General features: G+C 38.4%; 1 protein-coding gene across 5 annotated transcripts; it reads left to right on the top strand.

The window, feature by feature from the left end:
• Positions 1–1,271: 1,271 nt before the first annotated feature.
• LOC133714646 (transcription initiation factor TFIID subunit 4b-like) lies at positions 1,272–12,749 on the top strand. Of its 5 annotated transcripts, none has more exons than XM_062140815.1 (16): positions 1,839–1,955; positions 2,241–2,346; positions 5,419–5,714; positions 5,790–5,942; positions 6,023–6,118; positions 6,197–6,611; positions 6,722–7,173; positions 9,148–9,272; positions 9,386–9,473; positions 9,558–9,696; positions 9,819–9,874; positions 9,949–10,005; positions 10,089–10,229; positions 10,328–10,393; positions 10,485–10,722; positions 12,170–12,749. In XM_062140815.1, the coding sequence occupies exons 1-16, from the start codon at positions 1,953–1,955 to the stop codon at positions 12,379–12,381; spliced, it is 2,643 nt and encodes an 880-aa protein (XP_061996799.1). In that variant the 5' UTR covers positions 1,839–1,952; the 3' UTR covers positions 12,382–12,749. The 5 variants fall into 5 exon arrangements, with proteins under 5 accessions (XP_061996796.1, XP_061996797.1, XP_061996799.1 ...); XM_062140814.1 differs by having other exon boundaries at positions 5,419–5,942; positions 6,197–6,278; positions 6,345–6,611; XM_062140812.1 differs by lacking the exon at positions 1,839–1,955 and adding an exon at positions 1,272–1,466 and having other exon boundaries at positions 5,419–5,942.
• Positions 12,750–19,128: the final 6,379 nt, after the last annotated feature.

Below are 19,128 nucleotides of genomic sequence, written 5' to 3'. Positions count from 1 at the left end.
ACAGCATAGCATAATTTCCATACGCACAGCTTTCCCATCATGTTGCCACTGGAAAATACATCCAGTGACACTAAGTTTCACCCTGCCACTAGGAGGTAGCGACCATTTGACCAAGCAAGGAACTCGCCGCCTACCTAGAGCAGACACGTTACTGCCACTAAGAGGGTGCGACCATTTGCTAATGCAAGGAACTCGCAGCCTACCTAGAGCAGACACGGCACATAGAGTGCATAAACCGGCACGAAGCCCATTCCTTCCTACCAAACTACGGCAGAAACTTATTAGAAACAACAAACAGACTATCAAAAAACAACTATGAATTAAACAACTGACAGCAGCAGCCCACCAGCAAGGGCCCAAATCCCTGGGCCTGGCCCAACCTCCAATCTCCCCACAGGATTCCAGGGCTGCAGTCACCCAATCCGGCCACCAACTCCGCCTCCAACGAGCTCCAGGCGTCCAACCCCGCCACCAATTCCTCCGCCAACGAACCGGCACCATCAACCCTGCATAATCACGCCGCCGCCCAATGATCTCGGCCAACATCTGAGGCCAAACCTCAAGGCGTGACAGATCCCTTTCGGGATCTCCTCTGCCCGGAGATCGAAGCCCCGATCTGCCCAACCCAATAACCTCAGGCAGCAACCCGATCACCGCAGGAGACAGTGACCCCTGATCTCGCCATCGACCAACAACACCCCCAGGCCGCTCAACCCCTGTGATCGCCCATGACCGGAGAAAGTCAGACCGGAACAGATCCGCCCAACCCACCCTCCACCTCTCATCCACCTTTCCCGGGCCACGCCTAAGACAGAAACCCCCGCCGGAGTGCCCAGAACCATCACAGACCCGTCCGACGACGACGCCCCGAGGACGAGCCGCCGGACGGAGCATCACTCTCTCTCAAAGACACCAAGTGCGTGAGGCGCGTTCTAAAACCCCTCCCAAAAGTTTTGAAACCATTATTTTTATGTCTTTGAGATTTTTTTGTTACCTTGGTTTTTTGGACAATTAAAAATTTAGTGAAATTTTGACACCAAAAGAGGGCTTGACTTTATAGTAGTAGAGATTTATTATATATTTTAATATTTAGGAGAAATTTACGTCAAAATTTTCAGTTACGAAGTACAACCCCGATACATGATTTTTTTTTTCTTTGCAGAAATACACATATGATGAGTAATTTATTTATTTATTTATTTTCCAAAAATAATTTTACTGAAAAAACCCTCTCCATATAAGGTGTAGATTTTTGAAAAATGCGTACCAGAGTCCTCCCCCGGTTTTCGTCCCTAAACGACATCAAGAAAAAGAGTAAAGAGGTCTCAGACGAACCCGCCCGCCCTCTTCATCAGTCAATTACGTCTCGTGAGCGAAACCCTAGTTCCACAATTTTGCGGGCAAAGGAAGAAGATCGTCCATCCATTTGCTGTTTGATTCTCTGAATCTGGAATTTGAAATAATCGGTGAGTGTTCTCTGTTGCTGCAGCATCGTTTGAAATGTTTGATTTTAGTTTTGCTCCAATTGTTACTCCCTAATTCTTGATCCTCTTGTTTTGTATTCCTAGATTAATCAGAATTATAAAAGAAAAAGAAAACTTGCTGGATTGTAGTTTCTGCATAAAGAAGGCTAGGGATCGAGAAATTGAGTGTTTTTTTTTTTTTGAAATTTTAGAGAAAAAACTGTAAGATTGAAAGAAAGAACTAATGTGTAACCTCTTAATCATTTCTCGCTTTCCGGAATTGGTACTTGTTGAGAAACCAAACTAAGAATAGTGACCAGAAAGAAACGGAGTCTGAGAGCCAGAAGTAAATGAGAATGAAGAAAAATTGACTAGAGAGAGAGAGAGAGAGAGAAGAAAACGAAGGTTATAGTTCTGCCTTGTCCTTGCCTCCAGCCCTGTTCATTGCTGGTTTGAGCTAATGCTGAGAAGGGAGCTTGAGTTTTTCTCATGGTATGATCCCTTCACAGGCCTAGTCAGGTTGTTCGTTGGAACCCTCGTCTCTTGAGTCCAAGGGTAGACAGTAATATCATTCAGTTTTACGATATCATTGAAAATGTAGTTCACTATTACTATGTTTTTTACCCACATCTTGATTAATTGTTGCTGGATGAAGTGCAGAGCAATTATATCCCCAATATCCTCTCCATCTCTCTCTCTCTCTCTCTCACGCACACACACGCGTACATCTCGAGCTTTGGATATTAAATTTTAACTTTTTTCTTATAATGTGGAAAGGATGAAACCATGTATTCAGAGGCTGATGTGGAGGCCTTCCAGGCTGCAATGAATAAGGACATAGAAGGAAATGTGTCTACTTCCCAGCTGTCTGATTCACACACTGGTACTTCTTGAACCTCTCCTTGATTCAAAGAACTAGATCATAGAACATTTGCAGATACTCTGTGAATCTTGGTTGGAATTAATAATTTTGATGGTGTTGGTCTAACTGTTGTAAAGCATGAGTGGTTTTCATGTGTTTTTCTATCATTTCAGCTTTCATGACAATCTTATGGATTCATGTTCTGTGGGTTGCTTAAGGTCCCTATGTAATTGAATGGCATAGGAAAGCCGACCCTTAGTTTTGCTAACCCTTGAATTGTGATTGGTCGACCTTCACTATTACTTAACGGGGATATTCACAGATTTCATTTTGTTTTTTGATTAAATCTGTAACGAGAGATGTTGCTCAAAAAGATCCTGTGGAGATGTTCAAGATAAATTGTTTATGTAGCGTAGTTCTTAAGGTAAACAAATGACTCTTTGATGCTTCCCAATGATTCGACATTGTGTCTACATAGATTGAGTGAAAATCTAGTTCTTATTTTCTTTTGAAATCAATGAACAAAAAATCTAGAAAGAGAACTATTTTCCTATACCAGTCAGAAAATCTTTAAAACACTGCCAATTTTTCACCGAGAATTATGCAAGTGCACTATTTAACAAACAGGACAAAATATCTTTACCCAGTACCCAGCATGAAATAATCTGAAGGACCTAGATAGAGAAAAGAAACAAGATTTGGGAAAGAGTTCCTCGATCAATTCAAAATACTCAAATCGACAATATCTGGATTAAGATCTCACGAGTTGGTAACTGAGCTTGAACAAATAGAATTTATGTCAGAGTTATTTAGAATATTACTTTATCATTACTTTTTGGTTGCTGGAGTGTGCACTAATTCCTCTATTCTTCCATTGAGTTTGGACTTTGGGCTTAGAACTTGAGAAGCCAGGATGTTGGTGAGCATATGTCTATATTATCAGTTTTGCTGGTTTCACCTAAACCCGACAAGAGAATGTGATTGCTGGGAGTCATCAGTGGAGGTCTCTTATACATCATTCTCGAGGCAATTGATGGACAACTTTTTTGTCCTCAATCCATTTGCTATTCTGTAATATGGAAAGCTAAAGTTCCTCCTCAGGTAAGGGCGTTTAGCTTCTATTATTCCTCATGGAAAGGTCAGTCATATGGTTTATAGGGGAAGAGCTGCTGATTTTGTACCCCCTCATTGACGTGTAATATGTAAAGATGGATTGAGTCTCTGTACCTGTTTTGTTTTTTCAATGTCTGGTTGCATTAGCTCTGTGGAGAAGTTTTTTATGCAGTCTAACCTGAGTTGGGACAGCTATAGTATTGAACTTTTCCACCTGAAATGTTAGACTGGCCATCAAGTTGACTAGTTTCCCCTTTTTTTCTTATGATGTCCGGTTGCATTATCTCTGTGGAAAAGGTATCTACGGAGTCTATGCTGAGTCGAGGCTGTCCATGGGTTGTGTGACCCCTGTTGCATGAACAGAAATGTTGCTTGCAATAGTTTTGAACGTTTTCCACCATTTTGAAATGTTAGTCTGGCCATCAAGTTGATTAGGTTCCTATTTTAGGTTTGAATGGCCCAAAGATCATGACATTATAGTATTGAGAAGTTCATATTCTAAAAGTGGCATGCAAGATTATGAAAACTATCAAGATCTCACAATTCAACAGTAGGCAATCTTTCTGTTCCAGATACTTTTCTGGTGAGGTGGAATTTCGGTTTCAGAAGAAATCTAAATGATGAAGAGGAAAGGTAGTTGTCATCTCTGGTGGTGTTAGAAACAGTTCATTTGAGTGATTCCAATCAGGATGTTAGGAGATGGATGCTCGAATCATCCAGAATCTTCTCTTGCAAATCTTTTCAAAGTTTCTTGTCTGAGAACTCTGCAGATTCGATCTTTACTCCTGCAAAGTTTCTCTGGAAAGCTGAGGTTCGATCAAAATCTTGGGATGGCTTGTGGCGCACGGGAGAGTGAATACTTGTGATTTTCTACAAAGGAGTCAAATTGTTTTTTCTCCCCCCACTGGTGTTTAGTGTGTAAGTCTCAGGGAGAGACTGCTGATCATTTTATGCACAGTGAAGTTGTTTTGTCTTTGTGGAAAAAGATCTTTAGGGAGGCTGGAGTGATGTGAGAGAATTCAGTAGGAAGGGTTGATTTGATAAGCCATAGACCTTTTGGTTTTAGCAAAAGAAAAAAGGCCAAGGTCCTTTGGGGTAGTGGGGTGTTAGCTGTGCTCTGGTTGGTTTTGATGGAAAGAAATAAAAGAATATTTGAAGTCTATAGAGGTGAAGAGGTGGGATTACTTTGGGAGAGAGTTGGGTTTTGGGTGTCTCTTTGGGCTTCTGTTTCTGGGGAATTCAAGAACTATACCTTATCTTCTATCTTATTAGATTGGAAAGCAGCTGTACTTTAGGCTGTTTGCCTAAATTCTACTCTATGGACTCCTTGTCCACCTTTTTGTACGATGCTTTTCTTGATGTTTCAATAAAAGGCTTTTTTTTTTTTTAAGTGGGATGCATGGGACAAGTTTTATAGAATCTATGCAATTTCTCTAGTATTAATGTGTTTGCCCCACAAATTTTGTGAAAATGACAATCACAGTACAGAATTAGGAATGTATTGTTAACTTGTGTTACATGATTATGAACAAAACATCTTCAGAACATCTATGTCTGTGATATTATATATGTACCCAATTTTTTGAACTTTTTTAATTGGTTAAACAAACTCACAGTGAATTTATTTCAAATTTTGGTTTTGCTCATAAGCTTTGTTGTTTCACTCTTGGATCTTTTATAATATTTCAGTAGTTTAGGACCTTTGGTATGTAGTTCGACATTGATTTTCTGTACCCTTATCATTAGTTTGTCTCTATTTGTCATCATCATCATCTGAAATGTCAGAAATGGTTTCAAATGGATGCATTTTTAGATTACTAATTTTCAAAGCATTGTAGTATATTTCAACCATAAAAAGTTAATTCCCCTACAATTTAAAAAGATTGAAGAGTTACCTGGTGCTATGCCCTTTATCTCTAGGTAAATTCCATGGGTTTTAGCTTATGTTCATTCTCAAAACTCATACATGACGTCTGCTAGTAAATGATGCAGCTGTTTTCTCTCAACGAAGCGATCGTACCTCTATTCAGCCACTACAGCAGTTTCATGCTGCTAGCCAGGATGAGAGTGCAGCTTCTCGAATTCAACATGACCAAAAGATTCCACACCAGCAAGGATTGCATTCATTTGGACTGGAGCCAAAATCACAGCGGTTCATTGCTGATTATATACAACAAAAATATGATACTTCTGAGGAACTCAATCAGTTTCCTTTGCTTCAAACAGGTGATCTCCGAAAAGGACAAGCAGTACAAAATACCAGCCTTGAAACAACTGTAATGTCGATTCCAGAGAAAATTCCAATTTCAACACAGCAGGACATAACATCTAATCTAGAAAGTGAATTTCAGTATTTGAAGCTTCCGAAGATCAGTAGTCAAAAGGAAATGATCACAGAGCAGCCAAACACCCCACTACCATCTGTCATATTACTACCTTGCTTATTGTCTCGTCTTGATAGAAACAGAGGCTTGCAACTTACCACTCTATATGGTAAATTTCAGGTAAAAAAGCCAAATTTGTTTGTGAAGTTGTTGTGTGTTTTGTTGATTTTGCTGATCACTGCACTCTTCTTACTTTCAAGAAAAAAGAACTTTCCAGAACTGATTTTGTCTGTCAAATGAGACGTGTTGTTGGGGAGCAGATGCTCAGATCAACAGTAATGGAAATACAGTTACAGGTAAGTACAGCATGCAGTTCATTTTACTTTACCAACTTAATTTTGTGTTGCATTCTGAACAAAGCTGTAAACCTTCAGATGAAAAGCTTGCAGCCTTCTCCTGAACACCAGTTATCGCCTCTGGCTCAATTACCTCCAAGGATGTTTTCTATCAGTGCAGGTTCTACACAGTTCACTGATCCTCATTCATTCTCACTATATCAGAGAGGCGCTAACTCTGCCGCAGACCTATCAGACATGTCCTCCACAACAGTTCAAGTGCAGATTGATTCAAGCCATTCCTTTGTTGAAAACAGCGCTAAAAATCTGATGGACACTGGAAGTCGGTCAGATTCTCATGGAATGCAATTAAGTCAAATGTCTTCTTCCTGCACACTCGTTGCTGATCCTAAAAGGAAATGCTCCTCAGCACCCACGCGAGTACTTAACAAGAAGCGGCAACAACAATTGCACTACCCACAATCATCGGTTGCCATGTATGGACGTACTAGCGGTAAGTATCTTTAGTTTTCAGGGACAAATGTCAATACCTTCACATTGCCTCTCAAACAGAAACCTCGTATTTCAGAAGGAAAATTTCACAACTTCAAAACATGGTTTCAGGTCAGTCAGGTGGGGAAGCACAGGAAATGAACATTATTGGTGTATCCAAATTAGTGATGCAAAATTCTGGGTTAGACCCTAGTAGACTGGAGGGTGGATCTCTTCTTCACTTTACAAATAATTCAACGTTACCGCAGAATCCAGTTCCTTGGCAATCCTCAAATAAAGGACAGAATTTTGGTTTTTTGTCCTCAATGGCTTATGTAAACCGGGGACCAGATGATAGGGCTTCTGATCAACAGCACAAGCCCCCATTAAATTCACAGGGATTGCCTTCTGTTTCTGCTCCACAAGCTGAACCAGAAAATGTATCACCTGGAATATCAACAAATGAATCTTTTGAGAAGCATTCTTTAAAATCTACAAGCATAGCGCCTTCATCAGCAGCAACAACAGTTCCCACAAAACCTGTTTCTCCTCCCATAACGACACAAGTCGATGCTAATTTCACGGTAATTTCATTCTTGTCATCTATGGATCTCTGCTACATACTTTATTTGGTAAGTTGTGATGCAGAAGCTATGCTATTTTCCTTTTTTTTTATTTTTTTGTGAAGTAACATAAATTCGATACAAAAAAATTACAAGGGAGAACAAGAATTCCTCAGAGCCTAAAAAATTTCTAGTGTCTAATCATGACATTGCAGCTTTCCAATTTAGTAGTAATGCTGAAAGGAAAATATCATCTGCTTGGTAATGGTAGTAAAAACATGCTTTTTTTGATGCTGACACCATGCTTTCATTGATGTTTTCTGATAATTTTTATTTAAAACTAATTTTAGAAATACATGCATGAGCTGTGGCTTGGTAATGGTAATAAAACAGGAGATATCTACTTTGCATCTGTCTTCTAATTCATATTAGATTTTCTATGTTATGTTATACAGGAAAGATTTATTTCTAAAATCATGGGTGTGGGGAAAAAGATGGCCACTTCCAAGAGAACAAAAGAAAAGCACTAGCTAATGCTGAAACTGAACCAAACAAAACAAAACACCTAAAGCATAGCATCTTGCCAATTCAGCTAAAAATAAAGCCCAAAATTCTGTAGAAACAAATCCGGAACTGAGGACTAAAACCAAACTATAGTCCATAACTCCTTGGTTCCATTTCCAGCAAACTCTTCAACGATGGTTTGTTTGTTTTCAGTTTCCACCTGCCAACCATCCATACTAGCCAAACAAATGAACTTGCCCAACAATTTATGCTTCTCAGAAAGCTGAGAAAAGCAGTCCCTAGAAATTACTCAGTTGAAAAAGCAAAATCGAGTTACAGGGAGACAGACAAGGAGTCCGCTTTAAAGATCTAAAGAGGGCAGCTAGGGCTATAGTCCTAGCATCTCGTCTAATAATACTAATCAAGGTTTAGGGGCTTATACTACAGCTGCTTGCCAGTTAAGAATAATGGAAGAAAGATTATAATACCTGAATTCCTTAGAAATAGAAACCCATAAGGATGCCCAGAACTTGACTCTCTCCCACAGGTCTTCCTTCTCCACCCCTCCATAGTTTTGAAATAATCTTTTATTTCTTTCCATCCATACCACCCAAACTACTGCTAGCACCCCACAACCTCAAAGTGTTCTGGCCTTTCTACCTTTACCAAAAGCTATAGGGTTTTCTCTTAGCAAGTCATTTCTCTCTAATGGAGTTGTCCAGTCCACTCTTGCCTCCCTAAATAATTTTTTCCATAAGAAATTAGCCACTTCACAATGCACGAAGACATGATCAGCACTTTCTCCTTGAGCTTTGCATAAAATACACCAGTGAGGAGAAAAACAACTTCCCGGTCTTCTCCTTTGAAGAACATCACATGTATTCGTCTTCCCCAGTACCACAAGCCATCCCAAAATCTTCACCTTAGTAGGGACCTTGACATTCCAAATAAACTTTGCAGGAACAATAAAAGGACTCTATCATAAATAGCAAATTGGTCCAAACCTGTTTACTGCCTGAGAGAAGGAACAGTGTATGAATTGAAAATTGCAAGTGACTCACTTGTATACCTCCTTGCCATTTCTAACAATTTGCTCAGTACATCCACTGCAAGATTGAACAAGAAAGGTGTTTTGTTTTGTGTTCTTGTTTTTTTTTTTTTTTCCTTTTCTTTTCCCTAGGGGGGTTGTCTGGTTTTAATCATCTAGAAGCTCTCATTCTCCATCTACATTTTCCATTATTCTAATTGACTTAGACGTCCAATTATCCATTCACAACTGGCTTTAGTAAAAATGGCTCAGTTTAATTCACATGCACTTGCTCACATGTTTTGTTGTGCCTCTCAGGTCCTGTTCTTCAATTTTGCAACAGTATATCTCTACTTTTGTATTTGATCTACTTGATCTAGTTTTCTTTCTATGGAAATATATTTGTTATCCAAATATATAAGTATTAACAACTAACACCTTTACTGATTCTCCAATTCCACCAGTTAGGCCCTCATATTCATTCCAGAATTTCTCCTGCCGGAGTTGATAGTGGAACACCTCCGGGGAACGCTTTTATTGGCAAAAAGAAGCCTCGTAAAGCAGTTGGTTCTTCATCACAACCAACAAGGTTAACTAAGCTTTTGTTGTTGTATCATAGTCAGGACCTAGGACTGATTTCAATTGCTTCCTCCATATAACTTTCTCGAAGTCCTCACACATTCTGTTCTGGATCTTCTACAGTAAGAAGCAAAAAGTATCTGGAGCTTTTTTGTATCAAAGCATTGAGCAGGAAAATGATGTTACTGCTGTTAGTGGCATTAATCTTAGGGTACAGTATCGTATCATTTTCAATTCATTCCTTCTTATCAATTCATTCCATCATGATCATTTTTGATATTCTTGATTTAAATAGGAAGAGGAAGAGCAGCTTCTTTCTGGTCCCCAGGAGGATTCTCGAGCTTCAGAAGCATCAGGACAAGCTGTGCAAGAAGAAGAAGACGAGAGGCTGATTTTGCAGAAGACTCCCTTAATGAAAAAATTGGCAGAAATCGGTTATTATTCTAAACTTATCTCTTTATGATTGAGGTGTCGAAGCTCCACATCTCTTATAAAGTTTGCTCCTGCAATGAAAGCACAAACCCTGATTTCTGGTATTTCTACATGTGTGTTCCAGTGGTCAGATGTGGGTTGAAAAGTATAAGGAATGATGTGGAACAATGCTTGTCACTGGTAAGGCACTAGCTACCTTCGTTTTTGTTGTCATAAAGTTTCAAGGTATCTTATTCCAAGAATTGAATCAACAGTGTGTGGAGGAAAGAATGAGGGGACTGATAAATAATTTGATTGGATTGTCAAAGCAGGTTTGTCTTTATTTTTTCTTGCTCTTGAACACTAGCTCCCTTGCATTATATATCCTGACTATTGGTGACTGTCCTTATGCCAGCGAGTGGATGCTCAGAAACCAAGATTCCACACTATTACTACCTCGAATGTTCAACTGCAAATTATGAATCTCAATTTGGCAGCTAGGAAAGAATGGAAAAAAAGGCAGGCGGAGGAACAAGCGGTCCAGAAGCTTAGTGAAGTTAGTGTCTTTTATGCATTCTTCTTATACCAGTGTGATACTTTTCAACATGTATTCGCAGTTAATTAGTTCCAAGTGTTGAATATGATTTCATACAGCTTGATGTTAGCAATGGAGTCGACCACAATAAGGACAAAGATCAAGGTCGTTCTAAATTGTTTAAGGTATAAGGATTCTGCTGCATTATTTGTTTCCTCTCCCATGATGACATGAGTGGAGTCAATGTCGTGTTCTGTGACCTTCTGCTTGATGCAGGCAAATAAAGAAGAAGATGATAAAATGAGTGCAACAGCAGCGAATGTTGCGGCCCTCGCTGCTGTTGGAGGAGATGACATGTTGTCAAAATGGAAACTTATCGCTGAGCGAGCCAGGAAAAAGCGTGAAGGTGGGTTTAATGCTCCATCTGTGTCCCAGGATGTGAACCACAAGGCCACAACAGCGGGAAGAATTATGATGTACAATCGAGAAGCAGAGAAAATGTGCGATGGAGCTGGTAATCATCATTAAATTGAATTGTTCGTCAATTTCTGATTTCTTCCAGCTTGTGTTTAGATATTATTACTGCTGCGCCTACTTGATTCAAATGGACTATATGCCATTGTAGTTGGTTCATTCTCGTGCCGATTCTACAAACTGTTGTAAAGGGGATTTAGTGCCAGTGGAGAATGTACACACTTTGGATCGGCATGAGTAACACAATACAATTTCTCATCTTATAGAAGTTTTGAGTTGGCATATATTCCTTTACAATCAAATTGTTGTCCCAGATACTTAAACCTTCAACAAGGAAAGCTTAACAAATGCCATGCCCCATACAAATGAATAGTTTGCTTGAATCTTCCCTTTTAGTTGGGTGGACAGTAGACCGAATAGCAGATTTTTGACTTCGGTCAGTCTTTCAGAGTCTCCTAAACCCTATTTCTCTAAGTTGAAGGTCTCTCCTTATTTCAATTTCTATTGCTTGAATTTGGAAGGCTAAATTACCATCAAAGGATCTGTGGCACAAATTGTCTTTGGAAGGTAATTAAATGTCAAAGATTTTGAAGTTAATAAGTTTTATTCGTACTGACAAACTTATGGTTACGAGCAAGGAAGAAGTAAAATTTTCAAGAGTTTGGGGAGGAGGAAGTGGATGGCCTGGATACAGTTAGTTATTTAACATCCGTGTGAGATTTGAATCATTTGATAACCTCTGATTTTTGGAATATACCTTTACTCATGCATGAAGTTTCAAAGGTGGCGGTCTCTTGAAATTTATGTATGCACCAGTGATGTGTTGTTGTATTGCTATTTTTGTGTTGACCTTGGGTTTCAATAATGGTTTTAGCGGCTAGTAGGGTAGAGGTACTGCACTTTTTTTTTTCTAAAGAAAAAAATAAAATGGACAGCTTGTCTATTATGCTTATATCTTTAAATTCATTGTAGTGAAAACTCTTGTTCCCATGAAAAAAGTGCCATTTTTTTGTATAGACTTGGTTCTATCTAGGTGATTTGTTCTAATTCTCAGATTCTTATAATTCTTACTACTCTCATTCTAAACTCGTCTTAGATATTCAATTTCTTGGAGTGACCTACATATTAGTCTGATGGCTTTCTGCATGTAAATCCTATTAGTTTATCTCAGCAGCTGAAATAGGGCAGATGTACTGTGCATCTAGGTGTCAAATGGGGTTATAGTTACTTGCTTCCAAAAATCAACTTAATATTATCTGTTGTCATCCTTATTTTCTTTCATTGCTTTGGAAAATTCTTCTCTGATAGATATATATGAGCACACAATCCATGTCAGGATTTAAGAATCATATTCCTTTAATACAAAGGTCTTGTCTAACAGCTTTGGTGGAGAATATAATGACTAGTTTTATTGTTTTGTTAAAACCATATTTAGTCATCCTATATCTAGTCTACGTAATGCTTTGGTTAATTTCATTTTCTTTTAGCAGGGACTACAAGAAATTTTGGAGAAAACCAAGTTGTCATGCCCCAAACAAGGGTGGTGCGTAGTATATCAGTTAAAGATGTGATTGCTGTTCTGGAACAGGAACCTTGGATGTCAAAGTCTCCTCTGACATATCTCTTATATGAGAGAAACCGTTCTGATATCACTGTTGAAGACTCCAAATTGCTAAATACAGTGCCTATCATATCCTAGCCATCATTGGTCTTAAAGAAAAAGACTCTGAACCAACCTGTCATTTCTAGCTGAGCCATAAGGTTCGCCCGAGTTATGATATATCTCCCCTCAGTAAGTTTGATGAACCATGCAAGGATTATGCTTCTCCACAGTTTAGATTTAATCAGATTGCTGATTTAAAGTGTAAGGCTGGCTATTGTTAGTTTTATTTTGAGTAGTTTCTCTCACGTATGGATTCTCCACAGTTTAGAAATGTGCAGTTCTATGAAATCTGGGCTGTATCTGGGGTTGAATGATTTACAGCAGTCCACCTTAGCTAGAATAGATTGTAAGACAGAATTTGAATATCAATATAATTCATATTAAGAGTGACAACTTATTGTTAATTACAGAACAAGTAATTAGAGAACAAATATGAATCCTAATCCTTGTTTAATTGTATTTGTGTTGTGAGTCACACAAATATGATAGGAGATCTAAATGGCTTGGAAACCAAGCAATTAGTATCAGATAAACTTATAGTGATACAGTTTTGATAGAATTAAGAAGCCTTTTATGGGAAGGACTTTATCGGATTGATCAATATAAATACAAGGTCCCTGAGACCTCTCCAAGTACGAGCATTCAGAATATCTTGCTTACTCGAGAGAATCTCAGAAGATTTTGTTTGGCTGCAATGGCTTTCTCCTCACAAGCTGGTGTGTGCCACAATCTGGCATATGTTATATGTTGATGTTATATGTGTGTGTTGTTTTGAATGGTTAAAAATATGTCTTGCTGTGTTTATTAATTGTGCAATATAATATGATCTTTAGTATTTAAGTTAACATAGATCTCTACATTTCTTTTAGCTCTGTTTAGGATTGCTTTTCTTAGAGTCCTTTTGTTACAAGAGCTTCCAGTGGAATTGGTATTGTTAGAAGGAAGTTTTCAACTGTTTTATCTAAGAGCACTTGCAAATGCTTCTTTTAAGAAGCGCCTGCTAATTGCTTCTTCAAAAACCAGTAAACGTGTTTCTGTAACTCAAAACACACTTCAAGCATTTTTAGCTAAATACTGTCAAAAATGCCTTTGATAAGTGGTCTTTAATATTTCACTTCTCGTTTGGTAAATTCACGAAAGCAGTACATTTGCCTGATGAGTGCATTCACGAAAGCTTGTTTTTCATCTGATGGTGAACAGTTGTCAGCGTCGAGTATCCACACCCTGTCGTTCTGAGCTCTGCTGCTACGAATAGCTTTCTGTTTCTGTTCTTAAGGATGTCACTCCATTTTTACTCGACTCTGTCGGATGAGGAGCTGGTTCTATAGTAATTTGATTCTACTATAATCTGGCCCCCGTTGTAAACTTTAGATCCCAATGCCTATCTCATTTTCGTAACAGGTTAATTGCTATCTCAAATCTCAATAGGCCCCGATGTCATTCCCTCAATCTGGTTCCACTCACTTGCCAGCTACATGCATGAGAACTAAGAGCACAAGAAGATGAGTTTATTTTGAAAACCCCATAACTTGGTTTTTTTTTTTTTTTGGTAAAATGGAGGCAACAAGCCCAAAAAAAGAAAAGAAAAGAAGAGGCTATTCAGCCATTGTTAACAACTTCCCTAGGTCTAGCAACACCCAGGATATCATCAAGGACAGCCTCAACAACTAGAGCGGGAGGAGAAGTGAAAGTACAAATACCAGCAGAGTGATGAGTACTTTCTTTAGCAAGGATATCAGCAACCATATTACCTTCTCTGTGGATATGCCTAATCTGGCAGGTATCAAATTGGTTCATTAACTGCTTGCAATTCATGAGGATAGTACCAAGAGGATGCAAATCAATAGCATCAGATTGGAGCAGCTGAACTAAACAAGCAGAGTCAGATTCAACCTCCAAATGATTAATATGCAGAGAAGAGGCAATTTGAAGGCCATGATAGAGCCCCCAAGTCTCAGCTTGAATGACTGAACCAGCACCAATGTTCACCATAAATCCACTTATCCATTCACCAATAGCATCTCTGATCACTCCTCCTGAACCAATCATACCATTAGAAGACCTGGAACCATCCACATTTAGCTTAAAGAAACCTAAGCCAGGTTTACACCAAGAGATCATCTCTATCTGTTTAGTTTTCTGAGTTGCAGTTTTACAAGTTGCATTTTTCCAATCTGTAGCATAGCTCAGGACAACATCAGGGATATTGTAAGGGACATGAAAAGATGGCTCAAAGATTCTTTTACACCTCCATTTCCATATGAACCAACAACTGAATATAAAGAACACATTCCATTGAATATTACTAAAAAAGCACCTTTTTTGCATCAAATTGGCAATAATCCAATCTCTCCATCCCAAAGTAAAGGTAATCTGCATTGTATTAGGAATGGGAAAAGTTGACCAAACCTGTTTAGCATTAGGACAATCATGTAAGAGATGGACCATATTCTCAGTATTTCCGGAACACAAGCTACAAGAAGGGGACTGAGCAATATGCCTTCTGAATCTATGTTCATTCGTGAGTAGATTCCCCTGCACTAAGATCCATAAAAAGACCTTTAATTTTGGAGGGATAGCAACAGACCAAATTTCATTCCACCTGAAGTTATGAGCAATTTGATCTCTGCATAATTGATAATAGGCTGACTTGAATGAGAAAATACCATTGGTAGTACCACCCCATATGAGTTTATCATTTGAGTACTCCATGGACACAGGAATACAAGTGATGGTATCAATTATTTGAGATGGTAAACAAGTTTTGAGCAAATCAATATTCCAATGATCATCCTGCAAAAAATCATCAACAATAGCACTATCATTAATAAGGTTAGTGTCCGTAACGAAATGTCTAAGAGCTCTAGCTGTAGACCAACTGTCATTCCAAAAGTTGATTTGAGTTCCACTTCCCACTCTCCATTGAAGACCAAGCTTCAACAAATTAGCACCAAAGACTACACTAGACCAATTCTTAGGCTTTTCATATGTAGGAGACAACAGCGATGCATTACGCAAGTACTTGTCCTTGTAAATTCTGCACCATAATCCTTTATCACCCTGTAAAATCCTCCAGCTGGCTTTAGCAAGCATAGCTTGATTCATGCTTGCAGTCTTCTTAATCCCTAGACCACCATCACTCTTAGGTTTACACACAGCTTCCCAGTTGAGGAGATGGACTTTCCTTTTTTGTTCAGTATCACCCCATAAAAAATCTCTATTCAGCTTGTCCAGCTTATCACAAATATGAATAGGTAATTTTGCAGTTTGCATTGAGTAAATAGGAATAGAAGAGCTAACTGCTTGGATAAGAGTTATCCGTCCCGCCATATTCAAGGTCTTGCTTTTCCAGCTAGAAAGCCTAGCTTGAACCTTATCGACAATCCCTGAGTAAGTATCTTTGTTAACTCTACCATGAAGTAAGGGCATACCAAGATATTTTCCAAGGTTATCAGTTAAAGGAGATCCACAAACAATACTTATCTCACCAGCAATATATCTAGGAATATTGGGAGAACAATACACAAGGGATTTCTCAAAATTGATAGTTTATCCCGACAAAGCACAAAAAATATCCATGCATTTCTTTAGAGTCCTAGCATGATGCACACCAGCTTCAGAGAATAAAATAAGATCATCTGCAAAGAACAAATGGGAAACACAAGGGCCAGACCAGGAGGAAGGAATAGGTTTCCATTGATCCACTTCAACTGTAGAATTGATTAAATGTGACAACTTTTCCATGCAAAGAACAAAAATATAAGGGGACAACGAATCCCCTTGTCTAATGCCTCTACCACCATTGAAAGAAGTCGATAGTTCACCATTCACAATAATCTGATAACTTACAGATGTAATGCAACTCATGATCAGCTTGATTAGTAATGGAGGAAGTTGGAGTTCAAATAATACCTGTTCAATAAACTGCCAGCTAAGCTTATCATAGGCCTTGGACAGATCTATTTTCCATGCCATGAAACCCTTAGCTCCCTTAGTATTTTTGCATTTATGCATAATTTCTTGTGCAATCATAATATTATCAGAGATATGTCTGCTAGGTACAAAGCTAACCTGATTGGGGCTGATCCAGCTACAGAGCAAAGGTCTAATTCTTGCGACAATAATCTTGGAAATGATCTTGTATAGGGTACAACATAAGCTAATTGGTCTGAACAATTCCATATGCTGAGGGCTTTGAGTTTTGGGTACAAGAGTAACCAGAGTATGATTTAGTCCATCGGGGATAGTGCCAGATGAGAAAACATTGCTAATTAGCTGAATGATAGCTGGAGAGAGCAGATTCCAATGATGTTGATAAAATAAAGCATGAAACCCATCCCATCCTGGAGTTTTCACTCCACCGATATTGAAGAGGGCATTATGAATATCACTAGCAGACACAGCTCTAGTCAGTCTTTGATACTCAGTGCTAGCAATTGCTGGAAAGAGCCAAGGTATGTGAAATCTTATATCAGGTAGATCTACTGCAGAAAACAAACTACGGAAAAAAAACCATAGCCGTTTGCTTCATAGTTGCAGGGTCATCAGACTAAACACCATTTGCATCAAATAAACCATCAATCTTGTTTCGCTTTCTTCTAACCATTGTAGTTAGGTGGAAAAATTTAGTATTCCTGTCTCAATCCTTTAGCCATTTGTCCCTAGACTTTTGCTTCCAAAATAAAGCCTCCGAATCTCTAAGTCTTTCATACTGAGCAATGAGAGCCTTCTCCAAGCCTTCTCCAAATTAATCAGAAACGAATTATCATATCTTCCTAAGCTTCTTTGTATGCCACATATCCGAGCAACCAGTCTTCTCTTCTGTTTAAATATATTCCTGAAAACATCTTTATTCCAAGAAGATAAGGAAGTAGCAAGAGTAGCAATTTTATTCAAAATGGTGCCATGGCTGTTATTCCAATTGTCAGTAATAAAATCACCATAATTTTCATGTTGCACCCACATGAGCTGAAATCTGAAAGGAGTGTCAACTCTATAATTCCTCGCATCAGGGTGCATTTTTATAAGGATGGGACAGTGGTCAGATTGCATTCTAGCTAAGTGCTTAACACAAGCATTAGGGAAAAGAAGTCTCCAGTTACAATCACAAAATCCTCTATCAATACGTTCCTTAACTTAATTATTTGTCCATGTGTAGGCAGCACCTTGATAACCCATATCAATCAGGCCATTTCTAGAAATCCAATCCTGCATACCACCAAATCTACATCTAGCCCCTCCAATCTTGTCAGAAAAAGATAACAATTCATTAAAGTCTCCCACAAGCATCCAAGGAAGGCAAAATCTAGCAGCAACATTATCCAAATAGGACCATAAACCACTACGAGAGACATTACAAGGACTAGCATAAATTCCTGATAATAACCAATCTTGGACACTTGTGCAGCAAACCTTTACTGAAATGGACTGAAAAGAAGTATCAACCACAGTAATTTGAACTTTAGTGTTATTCCACAACATGCAAATTCCACCAGAAAAACCATTAGCCTCCCTGACTTCAAACTCATTGAAACACAATTTTAACAAAGTCTTTTTTGCTTTAGAGAATTGCACTCTAGGTTCACAGATTATTAGAAAATCAATCTTATTCATTGAACTAAATCTATGACAGCTGTTCTAAATTTCTCACTCCCTGCTCCACGAGCATTCCAAAAAAGAATGTGATCCATATGACCAAGTAGTCAGGAGGAGGGTGGAAACCCAATTCAAGCATCAGCCATAACTTCCCCAACTTGGGAAGGTTGGTTATCATCACTATTCAAACTGTTATTCTCAGCAAATGTCTTGTCAACAAAACAATCAAAAACTTTGTTATTGGAAACTTGTTCAGTGTCTATCCGGGTCTCCTCTGGAGGACAATGACCAAAGATAGCAGAAATACCATTACCAAGCACATTAGCATCAGCATTTTCAAAAGAGCTTTTTGAAGATGTGAGGCTGGTGTTTAGTAGCAGAAGAGATAGTACCTTTGGTTTTCCTTTGGTATTATATTGCAGCCTTTGAACCATTGCTATTGTCAACATTATTGGACACATCTTTCATTGGAAGCCTTGACATAGTTTTTATGTACCCTGAAGTAGAGGCACCAGTACCGGAATCATTGGTTGCTGAATTGAATCCCGCCTTAGTAGAACTTGGCTTGGTGAAATTCTTCTTCTTATCTTGGTGTAAGTAGATTGGACTATTCTATTCAACACATGACTTTCCCAAGGCTACTAGGAAATCAGAAATTGCAAAGCACTAGGAGAGTATTTCTCCTACTTTTTCAAAGGCTCAAAGGAAATCGCAGAATCGCATCAAAGAGAGAAAATCAAGGAGGTTAACTCTCACTGATCTTGAAATGAAGATGTCTTTTAATCCATATCTTTTTGCACGATTCTAAATTGATATGCATTGCTTTTAAATTGATCTGAAAATCTTATTTGAATGCATATCCGATTGAGACTTTGTTCAAAGCTAGAAAAGATTTGATTGTATATTCAAAACAGTTTTAAAACCTTTCCATGTTTATCTTATTCGGTGATTAAGAAAATATTTGATTGAGGGGGAGTTTTGCTTCTCTATATAAGGTTTTCAAACTAATTTATGCAGTAGAGTTTTGGGTGATAAAAAGTTGATTCCTTGTGTAGCAAAAGTTTTACTCAAGTCATTTTCTGAAAAACTCTCTCTACATGTTATATGGTTCTTTTCTTTGCATACTCAATCACTTGCATATTTCATTATCAAGATCAGTGAGTTGTTGAGTTCAAGGAAGATTGAAAG

The sequence above is a fragment of the Rosa rugosa genome, chromosome 6 (assembly GCF_958449725.1).
Source record: "Rosa rugosa chromosome 6, drRosRugo1.1, whole genome shotgun sequence".
In the NCBI taxonomy this organism is placed as follows: Eukaryota; Viridiplantae; Streptophyta; class Magnoliopsida; order Rosales; family Rosaceae; genus Rosa; species Rosa rugosa.
Note: the sequence above shows the minus strand (reverse complement) of the source record. Positions and strands in the feature narration are given on the sequence as shown.

Excerpts from the sequence above, each read along its gene's own strand:
- LOC133714646 (XM_062140811.1), top strand. Across the intron at positions 9,697-9,818 it reads GAAAAAATTGGCAGAAATCG|TGGTCAGATGTGGGTTGAAA; the intron begins GTTATTATTCTA and ends TGTGTGTTCCAG. Across the intron at positions 10,723-12,169 it reads GAAAATGTGCGATGGAGCTG|CAGGGACTACAAGAAATTTT; the intron begins GTAATCATCATT and ends ATTTTCTTTTAG.